Source organism: Lagopus leucura, unplaced genomic scaffold (assembly GCF_019238085.1).
Source record: "Lagopus leucura isolate 7727_CA_CO unplaced genomic scaffold, USGS_WTPT01 Super-Scaffold_73, whole genome shotgun sequence".
NCBI lineage: Eukaryota > Metazoa > Chordata > Aves > Galliformes > Phasianidae > Lagopus > Lagopus leucura.
In genome coordinates this window covers 70,033,934-70,053,209 of record NW_024962252.1, presented here as the reverse complement: position 1 = coordinate 70,053,209, position 19,276 = coordinate 70,033,934, and the positions used below count along the sequence as shown (strand labels likewise).

The 19,276-nt window shown below is 44.0% G+C and overlaps 2 protein-coding genes and 1 long non-coding RNA gene across 7 annotated transcripts in view; 1 reads left to right on the top strand and 2 right to left on the bottom strand.

Moving 5' to 3' along the window:
- SPAST (spastin) overlaps window positions 1-7,133 on the bottom strand; it is a 31,260-nt gene extending 24,127 nt beyond the window's left edge. The window contains exons 1-3 of one of the 5 annotated variants that reach the window (XM_042884804.1): window positions 6,529-7,133; window positions 2,520-2,606; window positions 1,224-1,307 (exon numbers count right to left, since the gene is read on the bottom strand). In XM_042884804.1, the coding sequence (XP_042740738.1) occupies window positions 1,224-1,307; window positions 2,520-2,606; window positions 6,529-6,934 (577 nt within the window). In that variant the 5' untranslated portion in view covers window positions 6,935-7,133. The remainder of the gene's footprint in view (window positions 1-1,223; window positions 1,308-2,519; window positions 2,607-6,528) is intronic. The other 4 variants (XM_042884812.1, XM_042884787.1, XM_042884796.1 and 1 more) reach the window with 4 other exon arrangements.
- A 2,247-nt stretch (window positions 7,134-9,380) lies between these two features.
- DPY30 (dpy-30 histone methyltransferase complex regulatory subunit) lies at window positions 9,381-13,554 on the top strand. Its single transcript, XM_042889398.1, has 5 exons — window positions 9,381-9,504; window positions 9,654-9,726; window positions 9,813-9,860; window positions 10,936-11,078; window positions 13,320-13,554. Exons 2-5 carry the CDS (start codon window positions 9,691-9,693, stop codon window positions 13,390-13,392), a joined length of 300 nt encoding a protein of 99 aa, XP_042745332.1. The 5' UTR covers window positions 9,381-9,504; window positions 9,654-9,690; the 3' UTR covers window positions 13,393-13,554.
- LOC122189918 lies at window positions 10,882-18,607 on the bottom strand. Its single transcript, XR_006182018.1, has 3 exons — window positions 18,067-18,607; window positions 14,696-14,784; window positions 10,882-13,657 (listed from the first exon to the last, which is right to left on the bottom strand). It is a non-coding gene; the product is annotated as an uncharacterized LOC122189918 (long non-coding RNA).
- Window positions 18,608-19,276: the final 669 nt, after the last annotated feature.

Sequence of the window (19,276 nt, the reverse complement as noted above, 5' to 3'; positions counted from 1 at the left end):
TCTACCCATTTACCTCTCAACCTGCACTCTCAATGAAGAATCCAAATATCACGTGATCACACATTATGGTAGAAAAGATGAAGATACCAGCTTGACCTCATATGAGTATAGGAAAAACCCAAAAAAATAACAGCCACTTTCTTGGACATATGAAGGTTCTACAGATAAAAGACTACAGCAAAGCAAAGAAGCTGGACCCTCGACTACATATTCCCTCCACATTTTGAGGAGAAGGGTTAGAGGACACCTGCAATACGAGGGGAACAAAAAGAATTCACTTCCTTGTGGCTGCCATAACACCTCCACCAGTCACCATTTACAACGACAGAATCAGAAAGCACAAGCAGAAGAAGGAATATCAGTTTTCCAGCTGCTCTACATGCTCCTAGGAGAGCGAGTTAATGGAACTGGAAACACCACAGTGCAAGATGAAAGCTACAGACATGCAAGTTAAGCCCAAGCACATTCATCTGTTAGTTCTCCCTAAAAGAACACTAAATATCCTTATTTCCACTTCATTGACCGAACGAATTTCCAAAATTCTCAGGTTGGAGGATACACCACAAAAATCTGCACTTGTAGGCTTTTGACTTTATACCATGCACAGTAAGATGCCATTTCCAACCCTCTCTGTTTACTCTGACCATTAACAGCTTATACAAAAAACTCAATTTTAATAAAGCCAAAATTGTGCAATATCATCCTTCCAAAAAGAAGTGATCTTACCTACTAGACTTAAAATAGAACACTAACAGATAAAGATTACAAGAATAAGTATTTCACAAGCTTATGATCTTCATAATACTAAGGAATTATTACCATAGTACGTACCAATAATCAGAATTTTTTGTGACAGCAAAATTTCAGGAAAAAGTTGCACTTACAGAAGGTGCACTATTAGTGCTGATTGTGATCAGCAACACATCACAAGTTTTACTACAGTTCTTATGCAGAAGCCCTAAACCAACTCCAACACTGACAACATTTCCCCAGTTTACAAGTTCGGAATGCTAAGCTATAAAGACTTCTCAATAACTTTTTCACCTAGTTTAAGGGCAGGAAATTTTGAACTCAACAGCATTGAAAAACATTACTTAGTTTGGAGATCCTACAGACAATGACTCCTTCACCATAAATATCACAAAGACATTTTGGAAAAATGGATTCCATCAAGTTGTGCAAATAACGAGAAACTTTCCAAAGTCATGAATTTTAACTGGTACCTAAAAGCTGCAAGCGATCCTTGGCCATTGCCAAATTTGTCATCATTTTAGACTGCAGACGTCGAGCCCGATCACACTGATCACCTTACAAAGAAAAATCAATGTTAAAACTTGGCAAATTAACTTTTTAAACTGCTAAAACACTGACATCCAGCCATCCATCTTCTTCCTCCCACTCCTTAGCTGCCCCCTCCACTAAGAAATAACTAATGAAGTTTCCTATTTAATCAAGATTTTCAAGTTTGTTGCTGCAGTGTTTCACAATACTGCTCATAGAGAGGTGGACATCTATTCTCTTACATCTCACACTGACCCAAATACACTCCTTTCCACCACATTTTTCTTAAAAAAAAAAGAGTCAAATAAAATAGGTTTTTAAGAAGCTTGAGAAGTGACTGAGAGGCAAATACAATTTAAAATCACTATTATGGTAATATGAAGAGATCTAAATTCAGTTGACTGTGTCCCTTTACATTTCAAAGTACTCAGAGTTACAGATATTTATATTGCTATTTATTTAAAATAACATCTGTTCAAGCTGAACTTTTTTTTAACTACACAATTTAGGCTGTATCAAATGCCAATGGTGATGCTGCACAGGTAAAACATCAGCATACACTGTTCACAAACATTTCGGAACACATCTGAGGAACAAACCAGCAGTCTGCTAAAGCAGCCCTGGAGCTTTTTTTGTTTGCTTTTACATTATTTTGAGGACAGAGATCTTTAGTTAACCTTTCCCTACAACTATTTCTCTGTGTTACATATAGGCTCCTATGCTACAGCTCAAGATGCTTCTATATACATAGATAGCTTACTTCCTTCGCTGGAAGTGCTCAGATATTTTGACATAAGCTATCTAGAAAGACAATTTTAGACTAATCCAAGTCAGTGAGGCTTTTACTGTTTCTTCCTTGTTTATACTGCAGAGATTACAAAATTCTGAATAAGTGAGAAAACGAACTAATTCAAGATTGCCAGCTTTGGCAAACCAAATCAAAACACACAAAGGAAATGCCAAAATATTAAGAAATTGAGCATTTTACTCATAACTTTTTTTCTTAGATGAACTGATTATTTTGTAATACCTGAAGCAAGAGTTCCATTACAGACAGAACACTAAGGCAGAACAGAGAAATGGACCAGTGCTCACTCACAGCTTAAACAAGAATGAGAAACAGCAAACCATTCCTAGCACCTACCACATTTAGCAATTATATCTCATTTTTGAGGAAGCCATAAAGCAGTACTGATCAATAAAGCAAATCTTTTTCACAAGACTCAAAACTGGCTTACCTTGACCAACAACTAAGACAGCTATTCCTCTTTCCAGTTCTTCAATTCCTTTCTTATACCATTCAACAGCTTGTTCCTTTTGTCCTGCTTAAAAAGGAAGTGAACCCATTATTTTATGTAACAGATTAAAGTTCAGGAATGCTTCCATATAATGCCACAAAACAAGCAAAGTGAAGGAAGATTCATTTGGACAAAATTCTAGGAAACACTTAAAGGGACACTGTCAACTTCATATCTACTTCTAGTTCCAAATGAGCTTCTCTATTAACAACAGGTATCACACCAGCCTCAAATCACTTTTGCCCGTTTTAGAAAATACCTCGTCTAGCTTAACGAGATTGCTCTCCCTGTGGGGAGGAAGAGAAAGAAAAAGCCTACACAGAAATAGAACCACAACAGAAATGGTGAAGTGTGGATTTGTTTCCCTTCTGAAACATCAAAACAAGACATGCATGTTAATCTTCCAGGGACACCTAATACTAAAGTAACACGAGAAGTATTGAAATTCAAGAAGAAAAGTAATGAGCCTGAGGTACTACCCACATGACATCAGATACTTCTGGTTCAGTTTTGCCCAGAGCAGTTCATTTGCCATGGGTCTATTTGTTTTTTTTTTTTCCACTCTATCATGGAATTGCTGTACTCTGGGTGTATGTCAACTTGTACATGAAGTAAAATACAGTCTTGAAAAGAACAAGTCCATCCGCATGCCTACACCTTGCCCGTTTTATCCAGCACCATGAAAACAAATGATCTACTGAAAGTAACTCAGATCTGCGCAATTCCTCCCTTCCTATAGATATCCTGTGGTCAAAAGCTATCTTGCTGCATACTGACAGATGCTTTTTCAAGTTAGCAGTGCCATAACTAAACATACCTTTCCAGCAAGGAATATAGACTTATGTTCTTAGTGCTGATGAGCACTAAGAAGCCCCTAGTGCTAGAAGAACAAGAAATACCTAGAATGAAGTCTTCAGATATTATGACCTTGGTTTCAGAAGAGATAACAAAAGTATTCATAAGTGCCAGCTAGCGGTGAATGTGTTGCCTCTTTATTCAGACCTTTCTATAACTTCAGTACCAGGTGTATTTTCTACAAAATTTCAGTGCCAGGAAAATATTTCAATACATTTCAAGAGAAAAACCTTAAGATGACTCCTCCTCCCTGTCCAGATTATTATCTTTCATTAACTTTTGGCAGCTTTTCTTGTGCAGCTAACCACATACTTCACCCTCCTTACTAACATAGAAAGCAGGAGCAGCACCTTTCTACAGCTGCATGCATTGCACACCTTGGGAATCATTTCTGCTTGTTTTCCACCAGTCTCACACACCCTGACTGTTAAGAAAAGCTATGAAAGTGAAATAACAAAAGCTGTCTGGCTACCATCTCTCCTGCAGCCTCCTTTCTTTACATTTTTCCTTCTCACCTACAGAAATAGTGTCAACTGCAGTGCAAGTTTAAAGCTGCTTATAACCATTATAAAAGAAACATGAAGTGATTCCAGCCACCCTTACTACTGCTTGAGTCACTTTGCTCCTTTGAGGAGCAGTCCCAGGAGTGCCAAGCACATCATTAAATCTCACCTCCACCTTCCAACAGAAGGAAGCTCTGAAAGCAGAGCACCAACCCAGCTGCTTGCAAGGGCAGCACTGCGCCCACGCAGAACCACTTATACATTCCCAGGGGCTAAGGCATGAAAAAAGCCACACTCATCAGAAGTTACTGATTCACTGTAATGAGAGAGTCTTCTTCACAGTAGCTTGCACTGCTGTGTTTTGATCTGTGACTGAAGTCTTGACAAGACACCCATTCATTTTGACTGTCACTGAGCAACACTTGCACAGTCTCAAAGATTTCTTCTGCTCACTCCACTCCCCCAGAGATAAAGCTGGAGTGAGAACAGGACAATTAACTCAAACTGGCCAAAGAAATACCACATATTGTGTAACATCATGCCCAGAAACAAAAACTTAGAGGAAGAACAGGGCAGGTGTATGTGCATGGGGGGGGCTGGCTTGCATCACTCAGAACCTGGCTGGGTATAAGTCTGCTTGAGGGCAGTTACTAAGGGAGTGCCTTTCTGCCATGTGTTCCCCTCCCCCTCACTCCTTGGATTCTCTGCTCACAAGTTCTCACTTCTACCCCTCTTGCTCCCTACCCACCCTTTTCCACTGGCTGGCAGCCACCACACCATTCTTTCTGGGGAGGGGGGAATTGCCCAGAGAAATACAGGGCACTGAGCTGGAGTTCGAAAATGCCAAAACATTAACACTGATTTCCCAAAAAATATACAAGCACAAAAACTATCTGAAGTGATATCATAATTACTGAGCTTCCAGAACAGCAAAAACTCCACATAACTGACACAACATTAACTAACCCAGAAATTCCAACCATTTCATGTACTACACCTCACACAGTTTTTACTGAAAGTTACAAAAAGCTATTTACATAACAAACAAGTTAGAAGGTACAACATACAACAGTGGCATGAGCAAAACAGATGAGCAGTCAATCTGTGCATTAAAGCAAACCAAGCTCCTTCTCAGTGACACAGCTAATGCAATTGTGATTGCTGTATTGGCTGTAAAGACTGCTTTCTTACTAAGTATACACCTTGTGCAACTAACTCAAATATGATAACTCTAAGAATACCTATAAAACAAGTCAATGACAAATGAAGATCTGCAGGTTCCCCCTCCCAATCAGCAAGCCACCTGTTCCATAGCTGTGTCTTATATCAGCAATTCAGCCTTGGCCACTGCACAGAGCTGCCATCAGCACCACCGAGCTCCTTGCATCTGTTCCGAGCTGACCTCAATGCACACACAGTGCGTTCCTTTCCCCAGAGCTTAATGTTGCCACTCCCAAACCCTCAGCATAAGGGAGCTCAGACGGTGTGCTCAGCAGGCCACTTCCAGCAGAGGCCTACTACAACGGTTTCAGTGTTACTGCTTCTTTAGCATGCTGCACTGACAACCTAGTCAAAAGGGTAGAGTGAGGTCTGTTGACACTCCCTAAGGATTTTAGAACATGCACAACCAGCAGGGCTGCCTCTGGGTGTTGACAGTTGTGCTGTTGCAGTTAAGCCAAACATTCAGACTGGAGAAGCGAAGGCTCAGCGGATACCTGATAGAAGGTGACCTTCTGGTACTAAAAGAGGCTTATAAAGCAGGAGGGAAAATCAACCATTTACATGGGTAGAAAGGGGTAGAATAAGGGAGAATGACTTTAAATGAAAAGAGGGGAGATTTAGGTTAGATGTCAAAGGGAAAAATGTTTGCTCAGAGGGCAGTGAGGCCCTGGCACAGCTGCCTGGAGAAGCTGCAGGCGCCCCATCCCCGGAGGCACACAGGGCAAGATTAGATGGACCCTGGGCAGCCTGAGCTGGTGGGGGGCAGCTCTGCCATGGCAGATGGCTGGGATTGGTGGGCTTCGAGATCCCTCCCAACCCAAACCATTCTGTGATTCTGTTACTCATGTAGCTAAAATCAAAAACACAAGCAGAACCGTGATTTGGTTGGGTTGTTTTACCCTTCCAGACAAAAACAAGCACAAAAGACAGGTGCAGCACCCTCATATCTGCATTCACCTTCCTGAAGCCCACCTATCAGTCACACTGTGAGAAGTGTTGTTTTGTTTTTGTTTTTGTTTCTGTTTTAAACCAGAGAAAGCCTGTCAAACGCAGAAATAAAAGCAGACCAGCAGTTGCCCAAGCACGAGCCTTTTCCCAGTGACTCCGAATGGGCCGCTTATGGCGCCTATTTGTCGGAACAAGTCTTCAACGCGCCCACCGCTCCTCAGCAGTACTTGGAGGGCTGCACCCACCTCGCCGGCCCAGGCGGCCGGGTTAAACCGGGAGCCAGCTCCACCCGCACCCCCACAGCTATGAACCGAAGGCCGTAATTAAGCTTACGGGGCCGCCCTTCCTCAGGGCCGCTCCCGACCCGCAGGCCCGCATCGGTCGGGACGCAAAGCGGCCGCGGGCACCGTCGCCGCCCCTACCTGTCTCGTCCTCATCGATGCGCAGCGCCATGGAGATGCACTCGAAGGCCCGTTTGTGGCACGCCCGCACCCGCTCGGCCGCCCCGCCGGGCTCGGGCGCATCGCCGGCCCTGCTGCTCTTGGCGGCCATGAGTGCGCCGCGGGAGAGACGCTCGCAGAGCCAGGCGACCAGCAGCCCGAGCTGGAAGGCGACGAAGCGGAGCAGGGCGAAGGCAGCGAACAGCGGGTACGAGAAGTAGTACAGGTTCCGCTTGTGCGGGGACGCCGCTGCCGCCGCTGCCGCCCCCGCCGGCGGCGCGGGGGGAGCCGGCCCGGACGGCGCGGAGGGGAAGGCCCCGGCGGCGGGAGGCGCGGAGCTGGAGCCGGCTGAGCCCTTCTTCTTCCCTCTGCCTCCCGGAGAATTCATTCACCGCCGTCGCCATAACCCGCTGCCAGCGACTGACAACAACCAGCCATGGCGGCGGCGAGCGACGCCCCTTTCACTCGACCCCGGGGGAGGAGCGCTGACAGCGGTCAGGCGCAGCGCTCCCAGCGCCGCTATTGTTGAGGCACAGCAGCCGCAGCGACAATAGGAGGCGGAGTCGGCGCCGCGGGGCTCCTGCAGCTCGCGGAGGGCGGCGCGGGGTGGGAGCGGGGCGGGCACAACGCGCTCGGCGCGACGCGGCGCTGCGTGCGGTCCCGCGGGAGACGTAGGCCGGCCGCGATGCACGCTGGGAAATGTAGTCCCGGGGAGGAGTAATGGAGCTGAGCGCGGACATCAAGCACAGATACGTCACTCCGGGAATAAACCTCAACGCCTTCTACTCTCGTTGCGAGGATGAATGCCCCGCTGGTCCAGTCAGCCTTATCAATTATTTAGCAACGGCAATATTTATTGCCTGATGGGTCTTTCCCACTGAGACATAACCCCCAGCTGCTTAGTGCCTTTGTTACCTCAAGTCCTCCAAGTGCTTTGGCACAACGAGTCTGGCATCCAGGGCAGACAGCCATAATCGCCACCTTCTGCTTGCGCATCTGCATCTGGCACATGCAATGCCATCGCACATCCTTTCTTCTGCTCCAATCCCAACTCCACCACACCTTACACACATACAACAAGGAGAGGCAGTGATTCTGCATCACGACTGACCATCTGTCTACTACACAACAGCACTGTACACAGTAATCTGCACTGTCCCCACAGTATAGAAATACATGAAAAATGAATGAAGTTATTTATTCATTGCTTGTTTATGCCACACACAGGTATTTTTAGTAACAAAATTTACCCTGGTAATGCGTATTTTTTTAAATAAATAAATGAGTTATTGTATTTTAATAAAGAGTATTAGTTTTTATTAATGTCTAAACTACAGAATGAACTATATAATAATATACAACAAAATACATATTTGTGGCCTAGAATGCTTATTAGATGGAGCTAGTAACCTATCAGCACCCAAAAAATGCAGTAATGTTCATTAAGTATTTTTTTCTTTGTTAAGAAAAATGATGTGCTTAACAACCTAAAAAAACCCCACTTCTCTTTTTGTTAAACTGAAATTATGAGTTGAACTATACATTAACAAGCTGAATTACCTAAAAATTTGACAGAGGTTTTGGAATACCAACAAGCTTCTAGAAACTTCAAGCAGCGTTAATATTACGTAGTACACAAAGAATTCATGTATAATAAGCCATGTGACAAACTACCCATGTACCATCTCTACTGCCCATCTGTTATGTACACCATCATCCTATTCCTATGCAAAATAATAGGAGAGTCAGTCAGTGAATAAATTATTAACAAACTGAAGGACAGCTTGAATGGCAAGGGGAAGAGTGTGTGGACAGTGAGTCTCCAACAATCCCGATGACTCAGTCTCTTCAGCTGCTGTTATTAAAAACATTGAGAATGTAAACTCCGTAAGGCATCTGACTTTGTTATGGTATGTAGAACTACACACTGCTAAATAGTGCACCTGCTAAGGGAATCATTTTTTAAGCCAAAGCACAGTTCAAGAAGTAGACGCGTCAGAAATTGTGATAATGCTTCTAGTGAGAACCTAAAAATCTCAGTTCATTATTATGACTAATATTTCAGTCATCTGTGAGTCCGTTTAATTGCCTTCCTATTTAAAGCTGGCTGTAATATTCATTGGACCTATCCATGAACTACTTTAATTGATAATCTGCCATAAAAGCAATAGTTTGTGTGTGTGTTTTGTAAATAAAAGCTGTAGACAAAGGAAGCCAAGCCAAATGAGAGCAACAGATGGCTTTCTGCTGTTGGCTGAGACGATCCATCTCAGCAAAAGCCCCAAGGAGCACCAGTGAAGACATGAGACCTGCATTGAGGAGTGGGCAAAGGCCAAATCAGCTCCTCTGCCCAACGGGACTTTTCTGTGAGAAAGCAGAGCTCAGCCTGCAGATCAGGGACTCAAAATACAGGAGTTAGAACACGGCACTTCAGCAGAAGGTTCAGGAACTGGGGCAGGCAAGTCACTGCAGTCGTAGGAATTAGAATGATACAACTACCTCAAAACCAAATGCCACTGCATAGAAGGTACCGTCAGGAAACCTTTTCTAGCTGATATAACATTATAGCAAAACTTAATGCTACCCTCAGAGCTGCTCGCCCTGAGGCGGAGCACCTCCCGGCAACCAGGCTGCCCGACCCACCTCCCCTCGTAGCAGGCGCTCAAAGCAACCCGCCGCCCAACGGACCGCCAACAGCACGGCTGTGGCGCGATAGCTCCGCCCAAGTGACGTCACTGCTGTGGGCGCTGCCGCCGCTCTCCCGCTTCCCCTCGCACGGACGGCCGAGGTGGGCGGGGTTTCACTCTGCGCAAGCGCAGATTGTTGGAGCGCGGCGGCTGCAGAGCGACGGTTTCACTTACGTCCGAACAATTTACGACACCTGCGCCGGTGGCTGTGGTTGCTACGGGCAGGCTCTGCCGTCCCGTCGCGGAGTAGCGTGCAGCGGAATCTGCGCGGGTGAGAGCGGTGCGGTGTAGCAGGAGGGGGCCCCGGGGTACTGGTACTGTAAAGCGGACACGCGAGCGGAAGAGGGAAGGGAAAGAAAATGCTACGCTTGTCTCGTCTCGATCTCATCCTACTGACCGGTTCGTGTTGTTGCTTTCCAGGATTCCTGTATATCCAGCAAATCACACGTTGGAAACCATGGAGGCAGAACAGATCATGGAGGGACAGCCGCAGGTACGGCAAGAAACGTTTGGTGTGCGTTGTCGGTACGTGTGTGAAATAAGCGTTTGTGCGTTGCTGACCATGTGTTCGTTTTACAGGTTCCAGAAAATCCCCATTCTGAATATGGGCTCACTGAAAATGTAGAGGTAAGGCAGACTTTATTACTTTCAAGTGTAGTAGGGGTCACAGTCCTGAGGTTAAATGTTGGGTCTGAACTTAATAGCCAGTGTTCCCAAGAAAGTGAGTTGGGATCTGCACCAGCAGATTGCCTTACACTGTCAGCTGTTAGTGCGTTGTCTTGTGTTGCTTCTGTGGGACAGAATGCTGCTGAAGTAATGAACGTTTTGATGAGATTCCTTTGAGATTCCTTGTGATGGCTGTCTGTGCCAGTAACAGACCATGCTGCTAAAAGGCAGACAGGCTTTCATTACAGAGAGGAGAATAGGAGTTGATGGCATTTCTGTAAAAATATCAAAGGGAGGGATTTTTTAATATCCTTGTAAATGGGAACATGGGATCACAGTAATCTAAGCTAGCTGTAATTACTTATGCTGATAGAGCAGACAGAGTCCAGTCTGCCTCTGCCGCGGGTAACAGCGTGGGTTGGAATAATAACTCTAAGATGTTTGTTTACTGCTGTTTGTGAGCTTTCATCTCTGTGTAAGCTGAAGCTGTATGCGAAGACTTTGCAGAAACTTCTCAAACATCCTGAGTGACTGAGCTCCCTGAAAACTGCCTGCACTTTCCACTGCAGTCATAGGACATGGGTTGTATAGTTGTAGATCTCTGTAGATGGTGTTTAATGTGTTTCGTATGCTGGCAGCAGTAGTGTGTCTTTTCTTTAACTGGAGTTCATAGTTTCAAGGTGTTTCAGGCACCTGGAACCATTTTGTGTATCTTTTCGTAAAGTATCCTATACTTTACTGTGGTCTCTAAGTGCTTGGCATTAACAGAGTCCCTTTTGTGTTGGAAGTGGAGGTATGCGGGAACCATTCAGTTGGAGCTGGTCATGTTAAAGTTATACCTTCCTAAGACTGTTTTCTCTGAACAGAGACTCCTCTGGTTTAAGCTTGTCCAAGGAAAAATGCACACTTACATTTTCTTAAAAGATGTAAAGAAGTTATTTTCAGTGAGCTCGCAGAGAAACAGGTACTTTATTTGCCCACATACTTCAAAGTAGATCTAACTGCTATTACCAATATTCATTCACTTTTCCTTCAGAGGATAGTGGAAAATGAGAAGTTAAACGCAGAGAAAACATCAAAGCAAAAGGTGGATCTTCAGTCGTTACCCACACGTGCCTACTTGGATCAGACTGTTGTACCTATCTTGCTACAGGGACTTGCTGTTCTTGCAAAAGAGAGGTAAGATACTGAAATGTTCCTTCTGTCCTTAGGAAGAAAGTAGGTCTCAAACTTGGGTAGTTTGTCACCTTTGTTGATCTCACACACCAGATATGGTATTAGTTTGACAGATGTAAGAAAGCCATTACAACAAGTTCATAAAATGCTGTGATTGTAGCAGGATGTGATCCTCACTTAGCTGCATATGGCATGGTTAAGGTTATTTAATTAATTTCTTGGCTCACAATGTGGCTTACTACTGCAAAGTTTTTGTAGGGAAAAGACTACTTTTCATAAATTTTATCACATAATTTACCTTATAAAAACAAGGGAAGAAGCTGTTCTAATTTTGAACAAAATTTCTATCGTGTGGGATTATAAAGAGTTCTGCTTGCCATTCAAAAGAAAGAAACAAATGCAAATCAGGCCTGGACATAGCTTCTCCTAAGAAGTTTGAAACACTTTTTAATGGATGAGGTTGACCCTGCAGTGTTGACACAGTAATACAACAAACAGTAGTTCATCCTTTGAGTAAAGACTGTTCTGTTCTGTTAAGGCGCCTCAAATCTCTTATCAGGCAACACAGAAGCATATTCTTTAACAATAATAAAGTGGTTCATCTTGTCCAAATGAATTTCTATCTCAACTATTGGTGAGTCACACTGCATATAAACCATTTCTCAGTTTTGCTGAAATAACATTTCCAAAGCTGGTATGGATGAATGACCTCACTGTACCTATAGCCAGAACAACCATCCGCGGTGCCTTAATCTCAGAAGGAGCTGTGAATTTGAACTGATTGTACAGGCTTCTAGCAAAACAAAAGAGCATGTAGGAAGGTACACCCTGCTCCCGAGGCAGCACGCTGATCTTCAGTTGCCATCGGTGGGAGGTCTGCTGCAGACTGAGTGTCATCTGGGGAGGAATCAGCACTTTAAGTCTCTTGGTGTTAATTGAAGGAATCAACAGACACATGTAAACAGGAATCCAGATGACAGAGTCAGTTTAAATCTCCAAAAAGCTTCTGGCAGTCTGTCACTAATGGCTGTTAATGAGAGTTAAGTTGCTGTGAGACAAAAGGAAAAGTTTTCATATGGGAGGAACTGGTTGGATGATGAAAGACGTAGAGTGAAAGTAAATGGTGAACTTCTGTGGTGAACAAAGCTCAACACGATAATCGTGGAAAGGATCGTTTGTAACAACTTGAAAAAATGAGTGCCAGTTTGTTAATGATACTGGGTTATACAGAACAGCTTGGGGTTTTTTGTTGTTTTGTTTTGGAGTTGATCAGCCTGTAAATAATAGCACAGGAACTTTATAAATTGAGAATTACCCTTACAAAAATATCTTCTGAGTAAATGAAGAGTTGGAACTTAGTTACAGTTTGTGTGACTTAGAAATTGAAGGGATAAAAACACAATGTCATTATTTAAACCTTTAACATTCTTGTATTTTGAATGTTTTGCATAATTCCAGTTCCCCTGTATTCTGGCACAATGTAAAAAAGTAGAGAAAGGAGTGACAAGGTGGTCATTAAGTATGGAATGCCATCAGTGCAGGGTGTGACTGAATAGACAGTACTGCAGCCTGAGAGAAAATATATTAGAAATATGATTAATCATGAATAGCAAGGAAATGATGGATTGCATTTTCCATCTCTTCTGATACAATAATGAAATTGAGCTAGGTAGAAAATTCATAATTGGAAAAAAAGGAGGAGATTCTTCATAGGTCACATAATTAAGCCGTGTAACTTTTAAGATGGGGTTGAGGACATTAAAGCACATTAGTGCTTTATTTGGGCTAAGGGCCCAGGAAATAGTAGTTGCCAGAAACTACGCAAACACTTGTAATGCACAAATGCCACAAGAATCACAAGAAGAAAAAGAAGCAAGAACTGATAAAGTGTTATTTGATGCAGTATGAATTAAAGAAATCGATAAATGCATACGACTTACAATGAGGTATGTACACTGTGAGCATAAATACTGTATACCCTCATTCCAGGTGTGTAACTGTTTTAGCAATTTAATAGCATGGAACTAATGGCCACCAGGATTCCTTATTTAAAAACTTACTGACCAGGTGTAAACTGGAAACTTCCTGAGTTGGTCTGGGTAGTTGGTTGTCCCTAAGGCAGTGCCTCCAGGTGTTTGAGAGGAGTTACGTTGCTTTTCAGAGAAGGCGATTAGTTCTTCACCTACCCAGGTTCATATAACAAAAATTAATTGCTTTTGATTTACACTTTTTTTTTTTTTACAGACCGCCAAATCCCATTGAATTTCTAGCAGCGTATCTTTTAAAAAACAAGTCACAATTTGAGGACCGAAATTAACTCCATTACAATGAGGACAATTTGGCTGCTAGACCAAAATGCTTATTTGTCACAACTTGTTTTCTGCTGTAAAAATCCTTTGGAAGTAGTAGTATTGTCTCTCTTAATCACACAATGTGCTTTACCTTTTGAGTTATTTAATAAAGAACACTTGACGTTTTATTTGTTCATTTGTTTTAAACTAGCTGGTCAGAGTCTTTAAAAATAAAATACTGACACTGCACTACTGGATGAAAGGCTGAATACTTCACTGGGGATACGTCACCTGTATGCAAGAAACAAAGGAATACAATTTATTATGGTGGTCATAATGTCTGTAACTTAATTTATTTTGCACCTTCCTTTGCAAGGTATCTAAACACAATGTAAATTAAGAGTAGTTAGAATTTATTTTGTGGATGGATTAAGTAGAGAACTTAATTCAGAACACTGGGAAGTTTTCAGTTTAAAACACGATTAGTTTCACCTGCAGACAATGTCCAACACTTCAGGTGCTTTTATTAATGGTGTGCTGTTAAGCATTTGTTGTTGATCTCTTGTGGCTGGTGTGCTGGATTTAGCTGACAGAAAGTTTAAAGGGACTTTAACAGTTCAGTAATTCAATTCTCTGTTCTGCTAATCCTAGTTGGTGCATTCTTTCTCTGTCAAGCATCATTCTGATCTAACTCAGTGAAAGACTAAACCTTGTTGGTTTTTTCCCCCCCCTTAGTTTTGCTAACATCTCTTTTCATTTTCTATTCTTAACATCTTTTTGAGCCTTTCTTGTTTATCCTGTATTCCCCTCAGAAGAGGTGAAGGCTACAGAGCTCAGTGTACAATATTAGAAAGGTGTGGCAGAAGAACATTGGGGAAAAAAACAAGACAGAATTAACAGAGTAAAAAAGCATTTAAAAATACCATCAAAGACATGAAAATCTGAATATTGTAGTTGGAGAACAGGCTCACTGGGTTACTGACAATGTGTGCATGGGCTAGACAGCTAGACTACACTGGACTCCTTCAGGTGTCTGCACAAAAGCTTGAAAACAGCTCTTGGCTAATCAGGCATCAGTACAAGCTTTCAGGCAAGCTACTCCTCCAGCAGCATGCCAGCTACTCAATTGGCACCACCATGTTTGGTACGTGGTATAACCTGCTGTTGTTTTCCCAATGAGACCAGATAAAGAGAATGAAAAAGCCATGCTCACAAGATAATAATATATTTACTGTAGCTGCTCATGGAGAAGCTTCATCCAAGAAAATAAGGTGAAATATTACCAGCAGCAGTGAATGTAGGAGCTCTTAAGGTGTTTTATCAACTCACAGAAGGGTGTGACACGTCAGTAAGAAAGTGCAGCCATATTCCTTTACTTGTGAACTGGTCTTCAGCAAGTAGGACACATGGGAAACATCCTGTAACAGGAAGAAGGTAGTGAGTTATTATTATTATGAGTTATTATATTATTATAACTGATTATTCTAGTTTTCAAAGTGAAGAAAGTAATGATACATTTTTTAAAGCATTTACCTGTTTAAACTCTTCCTGGCAACAAAGAAACATACATATATATATATATATATATATGAAGAGGTATGACACATGCATCCCATTTTAATTCAGAAAGAAAGGAATATGATTTAAAAAAAAAACAAAAAACAGTTCTGAAGGCTTCAAGGTAAAATGTATTTAATTTTGAAATACAAACTATATACCAATGATATTATTTTTATAAAAATGGGAACTAATTAATAAAATGGAGAATAGATGTAAGGCATTGCAAATGATTAAGATAAAAGCTTAAAGAAGTGAAGGAAAACACTAACTTTAGTAACATAGCTAAATAGATGAAAGCCATATCTCTTGAACAACTGTTTTTTCATTTCCTTTGCAGTCCCCTGGGTAACTGAATTAGCATACCCTCAAAAGGGTAATAAAATTCAGCAGAAAATAAAGCAATTTTTGATTAGTAGTACAGCACAATTTCCAAGATGACCATTTCAGATCTAATATACAAAAGTTACCATTCAGTAACCAGAAAAAAAAAATACATTATCCTCTTAAGTGATCTGAGATGCTATTACTTTATAGAGGAAGTGGTAACATTTCTCTTAAGAAATATGAAGCTTAGGTGGGGCTGCTTTTATTGCTTTTAACACTAGAAGGAAGGACTGCTAGCAACGACAGGTTCCTCATGTGGTGAATGACAGCTGGCAATGACAGTTTGTAAAGAGAAAAGAATCAGAATATCAGTGGCAGGGAACAAGTTCCTGAGAAGGGTGTAGACTGGACATGGGCAATGTGGAAAGCAAGATAGGGAAGAACTCAAAATAAGTGTAAGAGAACAAGAGAAAAAGACAGGGAAACAAGAGCTATAAAACTGGGCCAGCTGAAGACCTGAGTCACCCAAGCAAAGCATAGCATGTACTTCAGGAAAACCCTGCTGCTGAGTTCACACCAAACTGCAAGTCATTTTTGCCACAGTCTGCCTTCATGCTTCCAGGTAGGGACAAAACTGCCAGCAGAAATACATATACAGTGAGAGTCTGTGCTTAAGAGAATGCTGACTTGAGGAATCTGTCTATGCATTGACTCAGCCCTGTCCTGCACATCAGAGAAGGCATGACTGAAATTGAGCTTCGCAGGTAAGTGTTCCTATTACCTCTCCCTGTACAAGTGATGTTCAGAATAATTGCAAACAAAGCAGGAGAAGCTCTCGACCTATGCTCCAACAGCACTTATTGAGTCCAGTTCCTCAGCCTGTGGCTAGAGCATTTCCATTCCTCTGTGTGCTGAGCACCAGGAACCCCAGCACCACCTTCTCCTGTTTATCTGAAGAGCTGCCTGCTTTTATTTCTGCCTCCCTACCAGCCCTTAAAAGAAACAAAGAAACTATTCATGATCAGGAGGCAGTGATTAAAAGTTCATGAAGAAGAACCCACAAATCACTGACTACTGCTTTATGTTACCTGGGATGAGGAATGATGAAAGAAACCAAGCCGTGTCACCCTTGCCAATGGAAATTTCTCCCATAGTACTGCAGATGACAGGCTTTGTGAGGAAAAGGTAGAAATTGAGGAGGATGTCCTCCACTTTTACTGGGTTTTGGATTTGTAGTGTTACTTGGTAACAAAGGACAGAGATTCCCCAGCAAATAGGCTTTTGCAAGTGGTGGCATATGCCACAATCTAGGTATCTGAAAAAGCCTTTGTCTTCTATGACCTGTTAGCACTGAGCTAGTCATTCTTTGCATCTACGCTGATAACGTATTCGTGCCACATGGGACTTAATCTATACCTAACGTCTATTCAAAGAAATAACTGTCAATGCAAAAAGCAAAGGAGGTTTAAAAAAGGAAGCACAAGGAAAAAAGGGATTCATCCCAAGGGGAATTCAACAGCAAAGCTGAAAAATACTGAAGAAATTTATAAAGGCAAGCTGAAGAGGAAAAAGGAAAGAAATCAAAAGTGATACATAAAGAAAGGCAATAAAACAAACAAAAAAAAAACCTTACAAAACATATAAGCTTGCTTATAAAACAAACTCAGAGTGGTGTGAGAAGTTAATCTTCTTACGAAAATTCTAGAATTCTAATATGACTTTAAGAATAGGGCAGAGAAAGAGCTAGAGGTGTGATAATGATCTATGACCTATTGTATTGGAAAAGCAAATAAGTCGCTGTGGTCATATGAACGGTGTCACTTAGGACTCTGTGTGGGTGTGCTTGCATGTCTAGAACTAATCAAGGCACTGAGTTACATGGCATTGATACCTCTTATAAATGGTAATCTTATAGCAATGTTTTTATCCATTAAATAGTCTAGACTGTCACTTGGAAGTTCTTACATTTTACTTGCTTTGTGCTTAGGGAGATGAAAGCTTTTCCTCTAAATCATAGAGACAAACACTAGATAATTAAAAAAAAAAAAAAGTACAATTAACCTATAATTCATCTGCTGGATTGTGGGACAACAGTGCATTGAATGCTTTAGCTATACACCAGCATAACCTTTTTTGTAGCATATAATCACAACTCTGATTTTTGCCCCCTTATTTTGTCTTCTGATGCATTTGGTTTATGTTATTGATAGTCAGTTCAGGAAATATTCACAGCATTTAAGTTTGTGTAAAATATTTGCCATATAATTCCCAGTTAAAAAAAAAATTTTAACTGCCAAGATATTTTTGTGTTACAGTAGTTTGGTGGGATAATATTCCTAGTCCAGCCAGCAGTTACAGTCCACGTCAACCTTTGTTTTTAAAATAACAACTGCATACTGAAGGGATCGAGCAGTAATGGCTCCTTGAAAACATACGGTGTTTGCTGGGACGGTCAGTGCCCATCTCCTCATGACAACCCCTTACAAACACAGTTTTCAGTGCAGGCCCCAGGTGTTACAGCCCCTCATGGCGAGGCTGGTGTTGGGGGAGCAGAGGAGGATCCTCGCTGATGGAAACGACGTGAAGCACTCAGCCGCAGCGCTGGCCTTTTTGATCCACCGGATGCACCTCGAGCGGTGCCTGTATCCTCGTGTTTCTTTTGTCCTGCCGTTCAAAAAACCAACAAGTCGTGCGTTCTGCCTGCATTTATAGCTTCGGCTGCGAGATTTTTCAAAGAACAAAATGGCACGGGGAGGAGGAGAATGCATCTCCTGAGCCGACCCAGACATTTTCCACCTCACAGCGCATCAGCGTACCTCTGCACACGGATGGCTGCCGCCCTCCCCTCTCTCCTGGCCGCATCTCATATAGCAGTGGCAAAAAGGACCTCTTCCCTTCCCCCGTTCGTACCGGCCACGCTTCTCTTTCCAATTCGCCTTATTAGCCATTTTGAGCTAAGCCTGGCGTCTCCATAGCAGCAGTCCATTAAAGGGGTGGGGAAGCACTAAGCCGAGAATTAGAGACTTCTACACAGTACTCCCGCAGTCCGTGCTTCGTGCCACAGTGGCAAAGCCGTGCCGTGCACGTACGGACGGGAGCGGGTGGGAAATCGCGCTGCCTCAGAACAGGGAGCTTCGGCCTAAGGAGGTCCTCCGGATAACTGCTCCGTCAGCCTGCGACCGCTGCCGCTGGAATCTGACGTCCCCGATGGAGAAGCCATAAGGGCCGTCCGCAGAAGAATACTGACAGACACTCCGGGGCACCCTCGGCGGAAGCAGCGCGGAGCCCGGCACATCCTCGCTAAGCGCAGAACAAAGCGGCGGCGCACCGAAGTGACCGTCGCGGAGAGCGGGAGCCACCGACGGCCGGCGCGCCGCTCCCGGCACGGGGCACCCCGAGGAACGGGAGCGCGCACGGCCCGGGCCGGCACACGGAGGGTCGCGCGCCCCCAACGGCAGCAACCGCCGCGAGTCCCGCGCGTGGCCTGGACGGGGCCTGGGGGAGTGGCTGCCCGCGGCACCGCCACCCCCTCCCCCCATCCCCGGCGCGGCCTTCCCCTCATCTGACCCGCGCTCGTAATCTTCCCTTCCACCACGGAGACACGGCCCCGCCAATCAGCGCGGGCACAAGCGGCAACCACGGCAACGCGGCCGGCCAATCCGCGGGGGGCTCTCACCCCGGGCCCCGCCCCTTTCCGCCTTCCCCCCGGAGGCGCCGCCGCCGCTCCATTCCGGGCTTGTCAAAGCGGGGGGCGGGCGCGGACGGGCCGGGCGCCCAATGGCGGCGAGGCTTTTGCTTTCGTGCCCAATGGGGGAGCGGCGCCCGCGCGGCCTTTAGACCACGGCAGCCGAGCCGGGCCAAACCCAGTCGCGGCCGCGTCCCCCTTCTCTCCGCGTCCCCCACCCGCCGGCGCGGAGTTGGCGGCGGCAGCCTCGAGCTTCGTCCCCGCCTCCCCCCCCGGCGCCTCCCGCGGGGCGAGCGCCTGCGGCCGAGCGCGGCCCCGCGGCACCGGCCCGCGCCGCCCCG

Coding starts and splice junctions, on each gene's coding strand:
- DPY30 (XM_042889398.1), top strand. CDS start 9,691: ATGGAGGCAGAACAGATCATGGAGGGACAGCCGCAG. Junction 9,861..10,935: donor GGCTCACTGAAAATGTAGAG/GTAAGGCAGACT, acceptor CTTTTCCTTCAG/AGGATAGTGGAAAATGAGAA. Junction 11,079..13,319: donor GCTGTTCTTGCAAAAGAGAG/GTAAGATACTGA, acceptor TTTTTTTTACAG/ACCGCCAAATCCCATTGAAT.